Genomic DNA, 17,830 nt, shown 5'->3' on the forward strand with positions numbered 1-17,830 from the left:
GGAAACTTTATTTAAAACAATTATGAAGGTCTAACAGTTGCCATTCCCTATAAATGTCCAATACTGACCATCTTTTGCTTTGTTGCATTTGATACCTGAGAAGCAAAACTGCTTCCATTTGTCATAAATATACAGCTTGCCACAGGGTACAGCTGTGAGATATCTCTCTCAGCACTATTGGTGGATTGATGTCTTTTTACAAGTACTTCAGAAAAGACTTAGCTGAATAGTCCTAAATTATTATATTTAAAGTATAGAAATTATTGAACTATATACTTCATATATTTTAGTGGAAAACCTGCTTATTTAAATACCCTGCACACACTGAATTTCCTGCTTATGAAAAAAGTGAAGAAAAATACTATTTGCTTTTAGGTAATCAGATTCTGTGAGATCTAATCCTATATCCTATTTATGGCTGTGCTAGCTATTCAAAATTAAAATGAACCTTTCATCCGTGTGTATCATAAATGGGCATTTATCAGGATTATATGATTTTGCAATCCATCTGAATATGTAACCAGAATTTGTTTTTTTTCCGTTTCACTATGTAATTACCATGCAACAATAACAAAAGTGACATGTTTGAAGAACAGATAAAATGCTGTAAATTGGCCAGTAATGGTGATATTTCCTCATCTTCTGAAAAACCCATTTATTCTCTCTCTCAACAAATCAAGGCATTGTCAGCCCATACTCATCTTGTGGCCAGAGGGGCCCTACCAATTTCTAGATGTAAGTGAATACTGGAATGCAGATGAGGGCTACTAACTAAGGCTTTCAACCCAGGCAGCTGGTCTTAGCTTGCCTCAATTTCTAAATCATCCATAATGGGGCCAAGACCTCCGAAGCACTAAAAAGAGCGAGCTGACATGCTGGACAAACTGTTAATTTTTTCCTGAAGAAGCTGCTATATTGCACATCTGTCACTGCTGTGCAGACAATTACTTGTGGAGTGGAAAAAAAAATCTGCTGCTTGTTTCTCTCGTGTAGTTGTTAACGGGCGTGATGGAGAAACACAAGTGGCGTGAGAGCCACTATAGGAAAGCCTCTCAGCCTTCCCCCACCTTTTTGATCGAGGTCTTCCAGAAATTAAAGTGTTCGAAAGCATCCAGGCTCTGTGGTGTGCACTCTGAGCTGCAGCAATTAAGCCCACACCTTCAGACATTTGATATCCTGTGGCTGCAATAGAGGTGCAGGTTGCAAAGATTTGTGTGCTCCAGCTACGAGCTGCCCTGAAATCCTCTCTGAATTGCCTCACTGCTCTGTAACACAGGGGGGAAGGCTTTCAGACACCATCATTGCAAGATGATAAACACAACAAGAGGCTGATGAGAATGAAACAGCTGAAAGCATTACTTTGCACGCTACATTTCTCAAGTATCTATTGAAATATGGAAAAATGTTTAATTGTGAAGTACCCACAAAGTTTACACCAAGAGGTGCTCAAACTATCATTAATAACTGTTCTGAGGAAAAATAATTACCAGAGGTGGCCAACAAGTCTGTGCTTGGTGCTGGAGGGAACAAAAAGCAGGACGTGGGATGGCTCAAAATGGATATGGAAACCACCCAGGAAGGACCTAATAATTAAAAGAAATAACATGAATCAAAATTGGCCACACACCCTGAAAGTCACACCCTTCAACCACAACAGCTAATAAACACTTAATGTGAACTTGTATAAAATACTGTCCAAAGACAGGCTTACCTAGGGAATGAGTATAGTATATTAATCATTAAAGCAGCATACAGAATGGTGAAAACATCGAGTGCTGTTCCAAACATTTCTAATGGCAGAAAACCTTGGCTCAGTAACCTGCTGCTGCCCTACAAGCATTTCCCCCATTTGAAGAGGTTACATGACTCACATGCCAACCAAAGGATGAACCTGGCTCACAGGATCAATTTTGTCAACACTAAACTTTTGGAAGTCTTGACTCAGAACTTGTCTTTCATCAATCAATAATTTCAATTAAAAATAATTAAACAAATTAATAAAATAAAACATTACCTTCACTGTTCTTTTCCCTTTCCTCTGGTACAGGAACACCAGACACAATTGGACTATAGGTTTTCCAGGTAAAAATTTTGCAGGATAATACACAAACAGAAGTGGTGACTTTCAGCAATACATCTGGTATTACAGGAACTTTCCAGATTATACAGGGCATGACCACAAGGCCTTATCTGAGGTCTAAACCATCACAAAAATTGAAATCCATTTCTAAGGAAGATGGGTTGATAGCAGTTCAACGTTAAAAAGGACAGTCCTAAAGAAAAAGTTCACAGTGGGGGAAGAACAAGCATCTGAGAGCAGGATGACAAAAACCACCCTGTGTTCTGTTGGAAAATTTAAGAACTGTCAAGGAATGCTCTTCTGTGGCAGTGTGATTGGTGTTTGGATAATTTATGCTATTTCACAACTTGAAGGCAGAAGATGACTCTAATGTATAGACAAAAAGGTAAAAATGCGTTAAGAGTAGGCCACACCCTTGGCAGCTGGAGTTACCATGCTGCTGAAGAGGAATTGGGATACACTGAAAAACACCAGGTGCATAATGTGTGTGTGTTTAGTAGGACACAATCAGGAGCCTCTGTGATTCACTTGCCAGTTGATCATATAACTTGCTAAATAAAATACTATTTATTGCCAGTTTACTCCACAGAAACCTACCACGAAAACCTGAACACTTTCAGGAAAACTTGTGATAAAACGAAAGTTTTGTTGCATTAAACTGACATACTAAAATACAGTAAAGTTTTCAAAGGATAAAAATCAGGGCACAGTAAGAGTATATTTCATTTATCAAGATTAGCAGTCACAGGAGTGGCCACGTGTGCCACCACAGCACAGATTTTAATGGTGCCTTGGGACTGTGAAAAATGCCACAGAATGGAACAAAGCTTAGTGCCTGCAGTGGCTCCTGCCTGATCAACAGGCAATGCCTGTGGCACCAGGCTGGGCACCTAAAAGGACACTGACAAATCAAGGCTTCCTTTGAAAACTGCTTCATGTAGCATCCTAAGGGATGAAATTTGGGAAGAAGCAACATCTTGACATCCAGGGGACTGTGATCTCACATGCCACACGCTGCCACACAAGGTCAGACTCAGTTTTCTGTTTGGTTTCTGCATTCCTTTAACACATATATGACCTAAAAGCAGTTGTGAATTTTGTGTTCACTTCTTACCATCTTCTCTTGTGAAGGATCCAAAAGATCTCAGCCCACTGGGGCCACATTTATGGTATCTACATCAGCCAAGGAGAACAATGACTTATTTGGAGCAGCCAGAAAGGTTTCCCCAAGACCACATAATTTCCTCTTCCACCTGACTTTGGAACCCATAATTTTTCCTTCACTTCATCAGTGCTAAGGGAGAAATAGCTGCTAAATGCAGCCCCACATGAACCAATGGAGAGCTTTCATTCATTGTGCACTTCAGAATACGCCTTTTATCCAGGGAAATTTCTTCAGACTATTCATCTCTAAAGGTATTTTTCAGAAACAATTAAGATCACAAAGGTAGTATATAAAATGTCACAGGATTTTTCTATGGTTTGAAAAATAATTATCAGCTTATTTGCATTGTTAAACATTAATTAGCTATGAATGGTAATTTTTTTCCAACACTGCAATACTTCAATTTCTCATTACAAAATAATTTCAGCTCTATTAATTAGTTCTAACAGTAACTCATAGTAATGGATGACACCTTAAGTGAGCTATTAAATGCACTTTACCACTGATTAGGAAGAAGACAACTAAAAAACCTGGCTAGGTTTACATAAAGGCAGAATATGAAACAATACATTGCAGATTTATCGACTTTTGTGCAAGCAACACACCTCCTCTAAGCCAGGCAGGCTCAGTAGAACCAGAGGTTTTGTAACACTTCTGTGAGGTTCTCGGGGTGGCCACGTACCAAATGGCCCAGTATTTAACCATGGTTTCCATTATTTTATGTATGACATTGTTCTTTGCAGAGATCTACACCTCTATGCATACATGTGTTTGTTTGTGTAAACTCATGCAGGCAAAAAATTTTCTCAATTACACAGTAAACTCCATTTTTAATTTTTTTTTTTAAAATTTTGCTTCTTTTTATTTATCTGGTCCAAACACAGCAAAGGGATGTGGTTCTGGCCAAAAATACTCAAAGATCCACTATCCTGGATGGTGACAAAAATCATAACAGAATACTTCTCTTGCCAATACTTGTCTTGCAACCTTTTTGTCATGGGCCAGTATAATTTAAGTCATGTAGTGATCTCTTTCTCAAACCACTGTCTAAAAATCTGCATGTATAACCAATCCTGCACTGAAGTGCATGAACCTCTCACATGGCTGGTGAGATGGCAGCCTGTGCCTGGAACAAAATCCCACAGCAGTGGCTACAAACTCCACAACCACCACATTTGACCCTTCTGGGAAGTCCAAACCTGTACTTACACTGATTTACCAGGACATTACTGCTAACTCAGAATGCTCCCAGAAACTGAGATGTGCCAGCCCTTCCTTAAACCTGCAGTGAAATTTGCCTTGGATGCTGTTCTTCATAGGACATTCCAACAATTCCAAAAAAAGGTGAGGAGTAAGAATGTGTTGTCCAAAGCACACTTTATTGAGCTGGTGCTCCTTGCTGTATACTTGGAGCCTCTAGACCTGCCCAGTTAGAGCTCCCCTGCAGGAAGCCTGGCCATCCCTGCCTCCCCAGCCTCCCAAAACACATCCTCTGAGCTGGAAGCATGGAAACTGCTGTAAGGGCAGCCTCCAATGATTGACCCACACTAGAATTACAAAAGCCACAAGGTGATTTCAGGTTTTGCAGTTCTTTGCTCTCTGGTGGGGAGCATTCAAGGTTGGAGAGACACTGGGAGACCTTCTCTGCAGGGCCCGAAGCCCAGCGATTTCAGGGACCTCAAACTGTCAAGGCTTCCAGGCGCTTTCATTTTCCAGAAGGAAGGCTGTACCCGAGCCTATGGAGTAGGACTGGTAACCCAGAACTGAACACTGGCGTAACTTAGTTTCTGACTAACCCATGGAACACACTGTGTCTTGGCTGCAGTTTACTAGAAAATTCCACAAACCACTGATTTTGGTGAATAAACATCATCTGACACAAAAAAGTTTTACTTTTTTGATGAATATAAATGTAGATCTCATATGAAAATACCCTTATCCTAGGAGCAGATATTTTTCATCTGAAGTCACAGATTTGGCTGACCATAGTGCAAATTCAGGATTTATTCTATTAAAGGAAAGCCCAAGATGAAGTCAGCACATGAGGCACCCCACCCACTGCAAAGTGCCCCTACCAGCAGCTCTCCTGGAGTGGTGTCCATTCACAGCCCTGGAGGTCTCAGAGGGAACCCAGCTGTGGGAGGAACACTTCTAATGTTAGCAATAACAGTGAAACAGGTAACGTCAAATCCTGCGACTCCAGGTTGCAGATCTGATTCCTGACACAATTTCTTAGTGAACCTTTACTAAGGAAGATCCAATGGTTACTGGGAAAACTTCAGGTAGGTACAACATAGAGGTTGAAAGGTGATTTTCTGTGTTCCAACACTTTTGCCAGTGCTATCATTCCTGTCCATATCTCTGTTCTATAAAATTCCTGGTTAAAAGGTACTGTTTAGCAGCTGACCTATCTTCATGGGCAATGGATAGAAATTGCCCAAATTCAGTTAGTCAGAACTGCAATTCACATGCTCACTGACAAAAGAAGATGAAAAATAAATCAGCTTACACACCACAGTAAGTATAAAGGCAACTAGGTAATTGTGTTACTTATTATTTACATCACATTATGAAAACCCTTAAAATCATTACAGGCTCACTCTCAAAATCTCTTATTTCAGTAATAAGGCATATAAAAAAGAAATCTGTAAACTGTTCTTCCAGACAGTGGAACTGTTTGAGTTTAATCCAAATTAACATACTGAGTATCACTGGCATTTTCATTCAACAGTCTTTTGCCTCTTGTATTTACATATGTATGGTTCATGCTGCAGATCATATTTGATACTAGAGGAAGAGTGAGCCAGTGCCATATTTACTGAGAATCTGGCATCTAGAAAATTTTAGATAAACATTCCACTTTCTTCACAATAGGTATAACATTTGGATAACCTGGAACTTCTGGAGGAAAAAAAAAAGTGTGGAATTCAAATTCAGTTCTGAGGGCTTGAAACCAAAGGCATGAAACTGAAAATCTGCACACTTGCAAATGCAAGCAGAAAAATTCTTGTACTCTCCACCACAATATTCTGTAAGAAAACAATCAAGTGTGTGCAAGAGAGAAAGCAATGGTGAATAGCAGTAGGGGTCTTCAAAGACATAAAAAAAAAGTAGAAACATTTTATGGGAGGAAAAACTAGAACCTGTTTGTGCTGATTCTTCAAACAATCTCCTTAAACTACTCAAATCTACCTTGTAGGACAGTAAGCTAAAACAACATTATAGGCAACTTCCAAGGAAGAGGATTAAAAAAATCACACCTCATTAAAAAAGAAAAAATTCATGGGAATGGACATGCAGGGAGCAATCTGAGGTCCAGCACAAACCTTAAAGTGCTTGAGAAGAAGATGGAGAAAAATGGAGTGTAGACAGGTGTAGAATAAGCTGACTTGCAGAGAAAGTTTGTAGGATTCAATGCAGCAGATGCATGAGAAGTTTAGCTTATCCCAGGCATTAAAACCTCCAGCATTCTTCAGTGGGGGATCAAAATGTTGAGCCTGTTTTGCCAAACACTAACATCTTGTTTGTAAATTAAAGAAAATATTACTTGGAACATTAACGTTTTCTTTCTCTGCGTACCTGGTGCATGACTTCCCTTACTCATCTGCCCCCAAATTTAAGAAATTTCAAATTCCTCACTGTATCACAGCTTTAGAAGTGATCTTTGTTCCCTTCCATTATCTGCAACTCTTACTTATCTGCTATATTCTTTTTGAATTGACAAGATCCCATCCTACCTACAGAATCACGTCCCGAATACTAAACTGACAACCCTATATGAGTGGCTTGCTGTGCCTTATTTTGTGCTCTGCAAAATTAAGATATTCCAGGCTGACACGGCAGCCTGACTCCCCACAATGCTGAATGTATTGGTGTGGGTACTGCAAGGATAGACAGACTGACATTACCCACCTGCTAACCTGCACATTCCTGCAGCCAAAGAGCAGCTCAATAAGAGCTCAGTGCTGAAGATGGGCCAGCCTAATCCTGCATACAGGCAGCTGGGACCTGAGGGAACTCTGACACCATAGAAAATTTAGGACCTGTATCTTTTACAAGGAAGAAAGTCACAGCCTCAGTCTGCAAATTCTTCCATGCTGCTTATTTTCAGACAGTACTTCACATTTGAAAGCCAATGGCAGACATGTGGACAAAGTATTGCAAATCTCTCACTGACTCAGGGCCATAGGAAGGACAGGGACCCACACAACAGCCTCGTCAAGGACAAAGAAATCCCAAGTTCTCAGTGTCAAAATCTCTTTCAACTGATGAAGGCAACAGGTGGCCCTTCGGGAAACTGGCTTAGGAAGGGGATGGAAAAGGAACTTCTGTAGAGCAGCAGAAATCACAGAAAATCCTGAGTGGCCTGCCACATACAAGAGATTGTGCTTCAAGAGAGGAAACACTGAGTATTGTCACTTAAAAACACACACAGAGCTGCAGTTTTTCAGAAAAACAGACAAATATTAAGAAGACAACATTATAGACAAGACACAACTGAAATGAGCATATCTATGATGAAATATTCTGAATGACATTTTAATAAGCTCATATATTTACAGTAACACATACATACCTCAGAGGCTAATGACTTACGTTCACACTTTCAGAAGTCAAACTCCCCAATGTTTAAATTCATCATAGGAATGTCATCAACAGGCCAAAATAACAACCTTCTATAGACAGAATACCTTATATTAATTTAAACCACTTTTCATAGCTGTTAAAAACCAGTTCTCATTGGTGAGGGAGATCAAGTTTATATAATTTATTACTTAATGATTGAATATTCAAATACAAGCAACATGGTGAAAACAGCTCCTATATCTGTTTTGTTCTAGGACAGAAGAGAATCATGAGAAGCCCAAAAAACTTAATGTGATCAGTTGCAAGTAAATGTGTGCTAACACTTTTGCAGCTACTCCACTGCTCCTGAAAACTCTGCTAGGGATGGAAGTGTAATTAGAAAGTTTCTTGATTAAGAGGGGAGGGATTCCCATTTCTGATATGACTTCATTGAAAGTGCCCTGGGAGCAGGGGAGGGGAAAATAAAACAAAGATTGTGTGAGTTTTCCTTGGAGGAACAATTCTGGAGAACTGTTGGAAGAGAAAGCACAAGGCCCTGTCATGGTTATCAAAGCATACACATACCTAAGGAGTGAAGGGGACTTGTACTTAGACTTGTAACAAGTCTTAGAAGAATATGATAACAAAAGTACTGCAAACATCTTAAACGAGGCATTTCCTGATATTGTGGTGTAACCTCTTCAGCAGGATAATAATAGCCTAGGAAAGAAGTACTAGCAAAAAGGTACATAAAAGGCAGTGCAATAGCTTAACCTAGTATGCATTTACTTGGTACATGGGCTAAGCCACTTTAATTATATTTCCAGAAACAGCATGCCTTTGTACTCACCTGTGCAATAGCACTACTGAAAAGGGTAGTTTAAAGAAAAGAACATACAGAGCCCATGAAGAATTGAGTCTATCTATTTTATTCCATCTTGCATTTGTGCTGTTAAAGCAAAGCGTTCTATTACAAAGCGTTTAGGTATTTACTGCTGTTCTACACCCATTATTGACCTAATTGCAGAAAGACAAATGCAGGGACAAACTTGTTAAACGAGCATATTGATAATGCTTCTCTGACTTCGACAAATATTCATTCAGAAATAAGATACTGCTCATGGGTTTCTCTTATTAACAGTTAATGGCTCAATTCACAGAACTTGGAGACACCATGGAACATGTAGCAAAACACAGTGCTGATAATAGGCAACATCTCTTCACTACACATTCTTCAGAGGAAGAATATCATGGTAACAGCTGAGCTACTGATTCAAATATTTAAATGGAAAGAATCTGGCAAGTGATGGATGACAACTTTTAGATACAAGGTTATCCCGTATTTATTTATGTAGGAAAAAAACTTCAGTGTCACAGGCATAAAGAATTATTATCTGAAAAAACTTGTATACGTAGTTTAAAATAATGTGTTCCAGCTTTATAGCAGGTATCACAGTATGATTGCAGGTTAGACATAGGAAAGATCTGAAGAAAACAAACAGTAAATCCAAGTATTTTGACCTGTTTCAAAGCCAAATAACATTGCAATGGCTTTAAAATAAAATCTGCAATTAATTTTTGTTTTGTTTCTTAACACTAGTTTTAACTGTATGAAATCACACTGCTGGAGTATCTTTAAAACCACTCCTGTGAGATGTGGAAAAATGAAAATGAAACCACAGTGTGAGCCAGAATGGGAATTCTACTGCACAAAAAATATCTCAAAACACTACATTAAAATATTTTAATAAACCATTTTGTTCTACAGCTTCTAACAGATAAAGTGTACTGTCAGCTGAGGCATGTATTGATAATACCTGGGGAAAACAAAGTGCATCTATCTCTATATCAAAACCAGTTTAACTAACCTTAACGTCTAATAGATTCTCACTAAAAGGCTGATTTAGAACAAAAAAATTTAAGGTTTTCAATCTGATTACATAGTTCGTCCATTATGACAGTCTACTAGGCTGGCTGCTTCACTGCATCTGTAGGAATGCATGAAAAAAGAGTTGAATCAGCTAAAGATATTTTTCCTCAATATGCATGCATTATTTCCCTCTTACCTTTTAAAAACAGGAAACAGTTTCAAGAACTTCTGGGGCTCTACACTTATTTCTTGAGAAACTACTACTATGATAAATTGCACAGAAATACTTCAAAGAAGTGTTATAGGTGCCATACTTCCAGTCCAAGACATGGAGGTGTTGGAACTAAAGCAAAACAGTGGAATTTTAACAGACTGAGTATTCTTTTACAGTTTTACAGATAGAGCTACAACAAACAGATCTTAAAAGATTCACTTTGCAATTCACACGTTGAAAATGATTTTAAGGGATTTCTGATTGCAGTGTACAAAACAAAGAGGTTGTCAGAGTTCACTTGCTCTCAGGAGCACATGGCACTGTCCGAACAGGTGCAGGCCACAGAAATGCATTATTTGGAATAACACACAAGTGGGCACCTCTGCCAGCTGCAGAATTCCAGGCTCTTGGCCCTCTGTAACTATGTGGCCTTGAAATTCTTTGGATATGGAATGTATTTAACCAAGTTCAGTTGTGCAAGAGATATTTGAAGTGGCAAACTCACATTATGCTATGCCCCTAAACCTTACAATAAAACATATCTTTTGCTGTATAAATCCCAATTCTGTTTAAAATTTCTTATAATTTTAACAAGTAAAACCACACAATCATACAAAGTATTTAAACAGCAATAAATGGTCTTCCTGAAACTCAAAGAACATGTGCATTCAACTATCATAAAAACAACATCAGCTACTAATCTGTAATCTCTACACTATGGTGGTATGCTGAAACAACATCCCCAAACTGACAGTAATTGCATTGGAAAATATGAACATTGCTTTCAAGCAAATTTAATGCTATAATGCTGCTGGTTTTCCTCTTCCTGCTACTATTTTCCTGGAAAAATGGATGAAGCTGAGAGAAAAAGGAAAGTAATAAAAACATGTCTTAAAATTAATCACTATATTTCACAGTTGCATGACCAAAACTGTGCTCTTTTTATACTAAAGAAATATCTTTGCAAGCATCTGGGACTAAGTATTTTTCTCTGCAGCCTGGGAGCTGAGGAAGGGAGATCCTCCTCTTGAAGAAAAAAAAAGACTGCAGAATCAAATCCTGTTCCCTCTGCAATGAGGGTAAATGTTGCCAGCTACTAGAGGCATGGGTGGTGAGAGGGGCACGATTTTCTCCTTAGTCCATCTGAAAAACAGTTTCCTTCAGCCCTATCATTTAATTTTAAAGTGGAATTTGTTTTATCCTGCAGACTAATAAGTACCCTAGGAGCTTGATTGGTTGGTGCTTAATGAAATTGCTTCTGCTGACATTAGATACATTAGGATACTGATTAAAACACTTAATGATCCCTCTTGATTTTAAATTGCTAGCTTAGATTTGTGAGATGCCATCAAAGTATCTTTTGCCTTCCTTTCCTCCATCCTAATCCTGCTTCTCCTTGCCCTTTTTCTGTTCATGATCCTTAAAGGTTGTGGCTCATTGGCAACAGCTCGGTCACAAACCAAATGTTAACACCATGTTGAATACTGCATTGTTTAAAATGTGCCAAACCCCAGAAAAACACTGAAACACAGTCATCCCTGAAATACAATTTCTTGTTTCAAAGCTCAAACTATTCTTAAATGTGGCAACACTGAGGATTATTAATATGAAGGGAAAGCCAAAGTTGGAGTAAACTTTAACTCTGTAAAGTATTTGCTGAGGAAAGATAATTTTGTAAACATAAAAACAAGTATAAAAGCATTACTTTTCAGCTTGAATGTGGAAGACAGTAATACATTGCCAGAAAATGGTGTTGGGATGAGATTCCTATGACAACAAAGCTGTTTTTCATGCTCTTAGACAAAACTGCATACCATATCACCCTCCACTGGGAAACATGTATGTATTATGGCCATAATGACAACTTATACTCAAATATTGTTAAACACTATAAATACCAGGCTTGGAAATTTTGCCTGCAAAGGGGGAAGCCACAATAGCTGTAAAAAGTTCCATTTTCCTCAACAAATCTTGAGATGAAATTATACCTACAAAACAAAATTTCCTTATATACTAAAACCTGCTGTGCCAGAAGCTTTTACCAAAAAAAGTGAGTACACTGCATTTTATGCTTAATACAAACCTTAAGACCACAGAAAATAAAAAAGTAGAAGTTTTTGTACATTTTAGCACCATTGTGAAGTCGGACTGGAATGCCGGTTCTGTCACTGCGGCTGTACCTTGCAGCTGGTGGGAGTTGTGTGAAGCTCGTTGACTTCAGCCATCTTTGAGAGAAGAAAAACTGGATTTGCCGATCACAACAAATAATATGTTTGCCACTTTTTCCTTTTTCTTTCTTTTTTTTCTTTTTAAATTAATTTTGAGCTTTATTTTTATCTCTGTCAGCTAAATCCAAGTCCAAGTCCTTTGGGTCTCTGCATGGCTCGTATGGGCTCTGCTATCCCTTTGCCGTCTGGTCCGAGACCTGTGCCTGGGGTCCAGCCCATACTCTGAAGCATTCTGTTTCCAATGTTGTTTTCTGGGATTGGTTGGGTGTTTTCACCTACAAACCCTGAGATTAAAGAAATACACAGCATTAATCAGCACTGCCTGCCATGTGGAGAAGAGCAGGATAATCTCCCTTAAAGCTTTAAACCTTCTTATTCTCCTAATTCATCTAACAGGTTTCTAGAGCAGGCTGCCTTTGCACATGTTGACCTCTTGACTGCATATGATTCTAAATAATACAGTCTAATGCTTTTATTTTTAATGCTTTTGAGGATTCATTCTGTTTTTACAAATGACAAATAGCATCATATTATATTCCAATATGGTGGATTTCACATCAGATTCAAAAATATAAATCACCTGCAGATGTCTACCAGTATATTGCCAAGATCACATGAATTTCTAGTCCTATGCAGTTACTAAGGAGAGACACATCACAGTAACATGACCATCACTCTGTTCTTAGTAATATTTATCAATGACCTCCTTCAAGAAAACCCAATAAAAACGTTCTGATTAAACAATTATAGCTCTTACAGAAACAGTACAGACAGATGGTCAACCACTCTGTAATTCAGCTATACCTTTACTGTTTCTCTTTTATTGAACATTGTGAATTTTGATATGTCCAAGGTTACTTTTGGTGTTTTCAATTTTACTAAGTGTCATTTACACTCTCTTCTCCTTAGCTGAGATCTTTGAGAAATGCTGCATACATACCACAGAAAAGAGTACCAACATTGCAAGTGTTAGTATATATTTGTTACAATAACAGATTAATTTTTTTTATAAGAAAGGTTTTTTCCCCCCATGAATACATCATTAAAAAAAAAAAAAAAAAAAGAAGTCAAAATAATAAATCTAGTTTTTCCAGACTCCCCAAACCAGAGTTTAGAGACAATGCATGGATAAGCCTTCTAAATGTAAGTATCTTGCACAAGGGATATTTATTTCAGGAATCTGTGTTAAAATTTATCAACTTCCACCACGCAAACAATTTAAAAAGGACTGAAGGTTTTGAACACAAGCAGTTGCACGTAGACAGCTGGATTTTGTTTTCAGCATTATTCAACACCACCCTGCCCAACAACAAAATAAAAAAAACCCTCAATGTGCCCAGCTTCAAAACTATCTGTTTGATTTTCTACCTATTTATTCTGCCTGCTACTTTACAAAAAATACTGTAGTAGTAGCCTGTGATTTTGAGTTCTTGGAGACTATAATATTGACAAGTAGCTGGCTTATCATTATATTAACTTACTAAACAAGAACACATAAAAGTTGAACCTGAGCTTCTAAAAAGCCTAATTTATCCCACACACACAAAAAAGCAAGGTCTCACAGTGGAAACTGCACATACAGAGAGAAATTCAAAATGAGAAGTGCACATTAAAAACCTCATGATGACTGGATGATGAATTTATAGTACTCCAACATTATCCACTATAGATCTGTTCATATTCAGTAAAACACTGGCTACATAATAGGCAGACTGCTTTCTAGTATCTCAGTTCCTGAGTCAAAGAAAAAAAGGATTGCATTGAGGGAAGGCATCCTTTAATACTGGTTTGAAGCTATGCTTAATGCTAGGCTTAAAATAAAGGCTTTTAAGTCAGCAGCCTCCAGTCCCTGAGAGGGTTCTTCTTGAACTGACCAGCACAAAATTCAATGTCCAAGACTTCCTTTCTTTTCAGGCCCCCACAGGCAGAGGCAATTTTCATACAAATGAGTCCCTGGCACTGCCTGGCATACACAACATGGGCTTTGTAACCTTCCCAGTTATACTTTCTAGCTAAAAAAAAAAAAAAAAAAAAATAAAAAAGGAAAGAAGAAAGGGTACTGTTCAACAAAAATTCTGGCAAACCTCATAGGTAAAACCCTGGAACTGTGTTTTGGTCCACTTTTTGTAAAAAGCGATGGCAAAAAATGAAGTATGATTCCAGTAAATGTTTGTGGAACAATTAAGGGGAAAACTTCAAGGAGAAGAGAGATCCAACAGACCTGCCAAGCAGGAAAGAGCAAGCACAAGAGTGTATTTTATGACACCTAAAAACTGGAAACATGAAACCATTCATAATGCTGCCTAGGCAGAGGCAGCAATGCTGCTGGAACAGTATGCAAGGCATAGCCTGAGACACATAAACAGCTTTTTTGTTTTAGTCTATTCAGGGGAAAAACCCACAGAGCTCTTCCTGTAACAGATGTACCTTTCTATATGCATTTCAATTCCTGAGACAGCCAGAGAAATCTCACAAAGAAGATATAGGAAAGAACACTCTGTACCTTGACATGTTATTTAGTAAACTGGTGCTTCTATTTTGATACCTTTTGAAGCAATTCAGTGTTGTTTTTCCCTGACAGGATAATTGGAATTATTTGTTTTTAAAGACATATAAGTACTGCTAGAATGTGTATATGATACCTATTTTTCCCTCCACTGTACATACTTTTATATCTCCTATTAAAACATAAGCTCTCCCTAAGAGACTTGTTTTACTCTTGTATATCATCAGATTAAAAAAAAAAAGGAGAAAAAAGAAAAGGAAAGAAAAGAGAAGCCACCATAAACTTGGTTTCACAACCCACTTTTGGCAAACAATCAAACAACATACACTGTCCAAAGGATAATGTGTTTGAAGGCTTTGTACTACAGCAAGAATAAAGCAAAACCAAAACCCCACCCACCTTGCCTATATTACTAATTGACTAATTACTCCTTCTCATAAATGAGGTGAATTCAGATTGCTTTTATTTGAATAGTGAAAAATACTTAATATACCCTAGCCATTCCATTGCAGTATAGTTTTTATATGAATACTATCTATGTCTGCCTTTAACATTCCTGCAATTCTCACCCATCACTTGAAAAATTTATGTGTAATGCAATATATTTTACTTGAATCCAAAGAATGTGGATAGTGGTATTGCCCTCTTCCTCCATTTCATGTGCAATCAGCAGGTTGGAAAAAATCTCAACATTTGCATTGCTGATAGACTGCATGATGGGAGAGAGCTCTTAAAAATCATGCTACACTGTGTGCTATTCCCCTGACCCCCATTCCTGTGCTTTGGGCTTTTATTTTCTAATTAAAAGCAGTAATTGTCCTTGCAATATTCATCTTCAAGTTCAGTTTTTAATTCATGCCTATGGCACTTCTTGGACTAGCCAGTAGGGCCTGTTAGAGAGAATGGTCCAAGCACACGGCCTTGAAAAGGGCTGTGCTACCTCTGGGACGTGTTCAGTCTTGACCCACCCAGGAGCAAGAGCAAAACCAACCCATTGTGCTGTCCCACAAAAAATAACTATGCAGAATCCAATTAAAAAAAAAAAAAGTGGGGATACATTTTTCCAATTTTAATGCTGTATGAGGTTTCCAGAAGTTACAAGGATGTCTCTGCACTAATAATTTGTAGGAATCTATCTCCTGTGCAGTACACCTTTTTTTTTCTACAGACAGAAAATGTTTTTAGCAACCCTAACAATTGATTCCTGATCTACCAGATGAGTAGTCTGCATGTAGAAGTGGCTGCCATTACATGAGAGAGGAGAAAACATTAAGGTATATTAACTTGTTTGAAAAGACAGCTCTGTAAAATACCCTCAGCTTATGTTCCTTCTCTCTGCAATACTGCCAGCTGAAAGAAAAATGGACAATTCTCAAATCTTTGTGTATATGAAGAGACACACTTCAAGGTCTACATTTTTTATGCATATGACCTTACATACATGGAATATAGAGTCAGTGAGTACTAAGTGACAAAACTGGGAAGTGGAAAGCAAAAAACTCATCACATTTGTTTAATTTTGGTATGATACTTATGATGGCATTAAAGGCAGGTTTCAGTGAAAAATAAAGGTATGTAATTTTTTCTTAACAGCTGTTGAGACAGGTATGTCCTGGTTAAACAGTACACTAGCATTCAGTGCCATACCCTTGATTTTACAGTGATTGCCATGAATTAATTTAATTCCATCTGTAAGCTAAAATCAGATCAGAGGTCTAATGCTGCTGCAGGCTTCACATCTGTTTAATCATTTTTGGATACAGCAGCTTGCAAAAGTTCAGCTTTTAAATTTGCTTCATATTTAAGAAACAATGTTACACCAGTGTACAACATTGTCAGCAGGAAACAAATGAGCCTATGAACAGTTTTGATCTGACAGACCCATTTTATTTGCAAAATGCTTCTACAAATTCAAAGCTCAACATTGAAGTTATCGTTTATTACAGAATAATAAAGGAGCTATGATCTCATAAACTACTATTGTCACAATATTTATTTGTATGGTCCAATTGCTGGATAAGACTAGCATCAAGCATGTTTGGCTTATATTGGGCTGAATAAAACCAGAATACAGCTAGGATCAAGCTCTCAGATAACCTTATTTAAGAAAATGTAAGGGTTTTTTGTTGTGTTGCCTTTTTTTTTCCCTCTCAACCCCCCCAAGCTGTAAGAAACAAATGAAAGCATTGTGAAGTAATTTCATCTCTGGCCACCACACTATTTCTGATGTTAAGAAAACGGGGTTTTAAACAGTTCTGAGAAAATGGCACTGTACATAAATATAGTCTTACCCTTTCATCTTTCTTTTGTATGATTAAGACTTGTGAGCAGAACAGCAATGCCTTCGCAGAGCATACCACAACTATTATTTCCTCTTCTATCGCTCCCAGCAGCCTTAAATCCTTTAAATCCTTTCCTAGAAGGATCTCTTTTTGCTTGGGTAATTTTTGCAATACATGGCCTGCTAACCCTTACCCCCTACCCTGGATCTCACTTATGTCTATCACAGCAGAGTCAGTCTTTCTACCTCAAATCTTCCAAGGAGCATTGTGGATGGTAATTCACTTGCGTAATTGGCTCAAGAGATGAAAATCTTGTATCTGCCTCTCTTAGCCACTAATCTATCCAGCTGACTGCAAGCCTAATTGGCAGCTTGTTTAGTAATTTGGCTCCTAAAGTGTTGTATTGATGTTGGATAAACAGCCAATGGAAGCAGAAATGATACATGCTGATTCTCTTTAAAAGCTGGTGCACTTTCCCCTCATTTTCTGAAAGCATTTAATATTTCATCTATTCTTTTTCTTTTCTGACTCCTCACCAGACAGATGAGCTCAGAGCAGTAGGGACTGATCCTGATACGCAAGGAAACCAATCAGAAAAATACATTGCTGTAGTCTGTCTTTTTATGCCAGCTCTCTCTAACTAGCAAAATGGGAATCAGACTGCCTAGATGTTTATGTTCTTAAAATTGTTTTGGGTAATTGCACAAACACAGCTTCAGAAGCACAGCCACCAGCTGCATGGTGATTTTAAAACTCAGTACCTGCAGTGATTTTCAAAATTCAGTACATATGGCTGTGTATCTACTAAAAAACCCACAAAACACCAAACCAAAACTAAAACAACTCAACTATGAGAATGCTATGAAAATTGTTTAGTTTAATATTTGAGACTGTTTTATTTCACCAGACTAACACATCC

At 37.9% G+C, this 17,830-nt stretch overlaps 1 protein-coding gene across 1 annotated transcript in view; it reads right to left on the minus strand.

Annotated features, from left to right (window-relative positions):
* Positions 1-8,199: 8,199 nt before the first annotated feature.
* The window catches only part of GPATCH2 (G-patch domain containing 2), a 119,816-nt gene continuing 110,185 nt past the window's right edge, over positions 8,200-17,830 (minus strand). The window contains exon 10 of the mRNA XM_064709135.1: positions 8,200-12,407. Within this exon, the coding sequence (XP_064565205.1) occupies positions 12,238-12,407 (170 nt within the window). The 3' untranslated portion in view covers positions 8,200-12,237. The remainder of the gene's footprint in view (positions 12,408-17,830) is intronic.

The sequence above is a fragment of the Zonotrichia leucophrys genome, chromosome 3, assembly GCF_028769735.1.
Source record: "Zonotrichia leucophrys gambelii isolate GWCS_2022_RI chromosome 3, RI_Zleu_2.0, whole genome shotgun sequence".
Taxonomy (NCBI): domain Eukaryota; kingdom Metazoa; phylum Chordata; class Aves; order Passeriformes; family Passerellidae; genus Zonotrichia; species Zonotrichia leucophrys.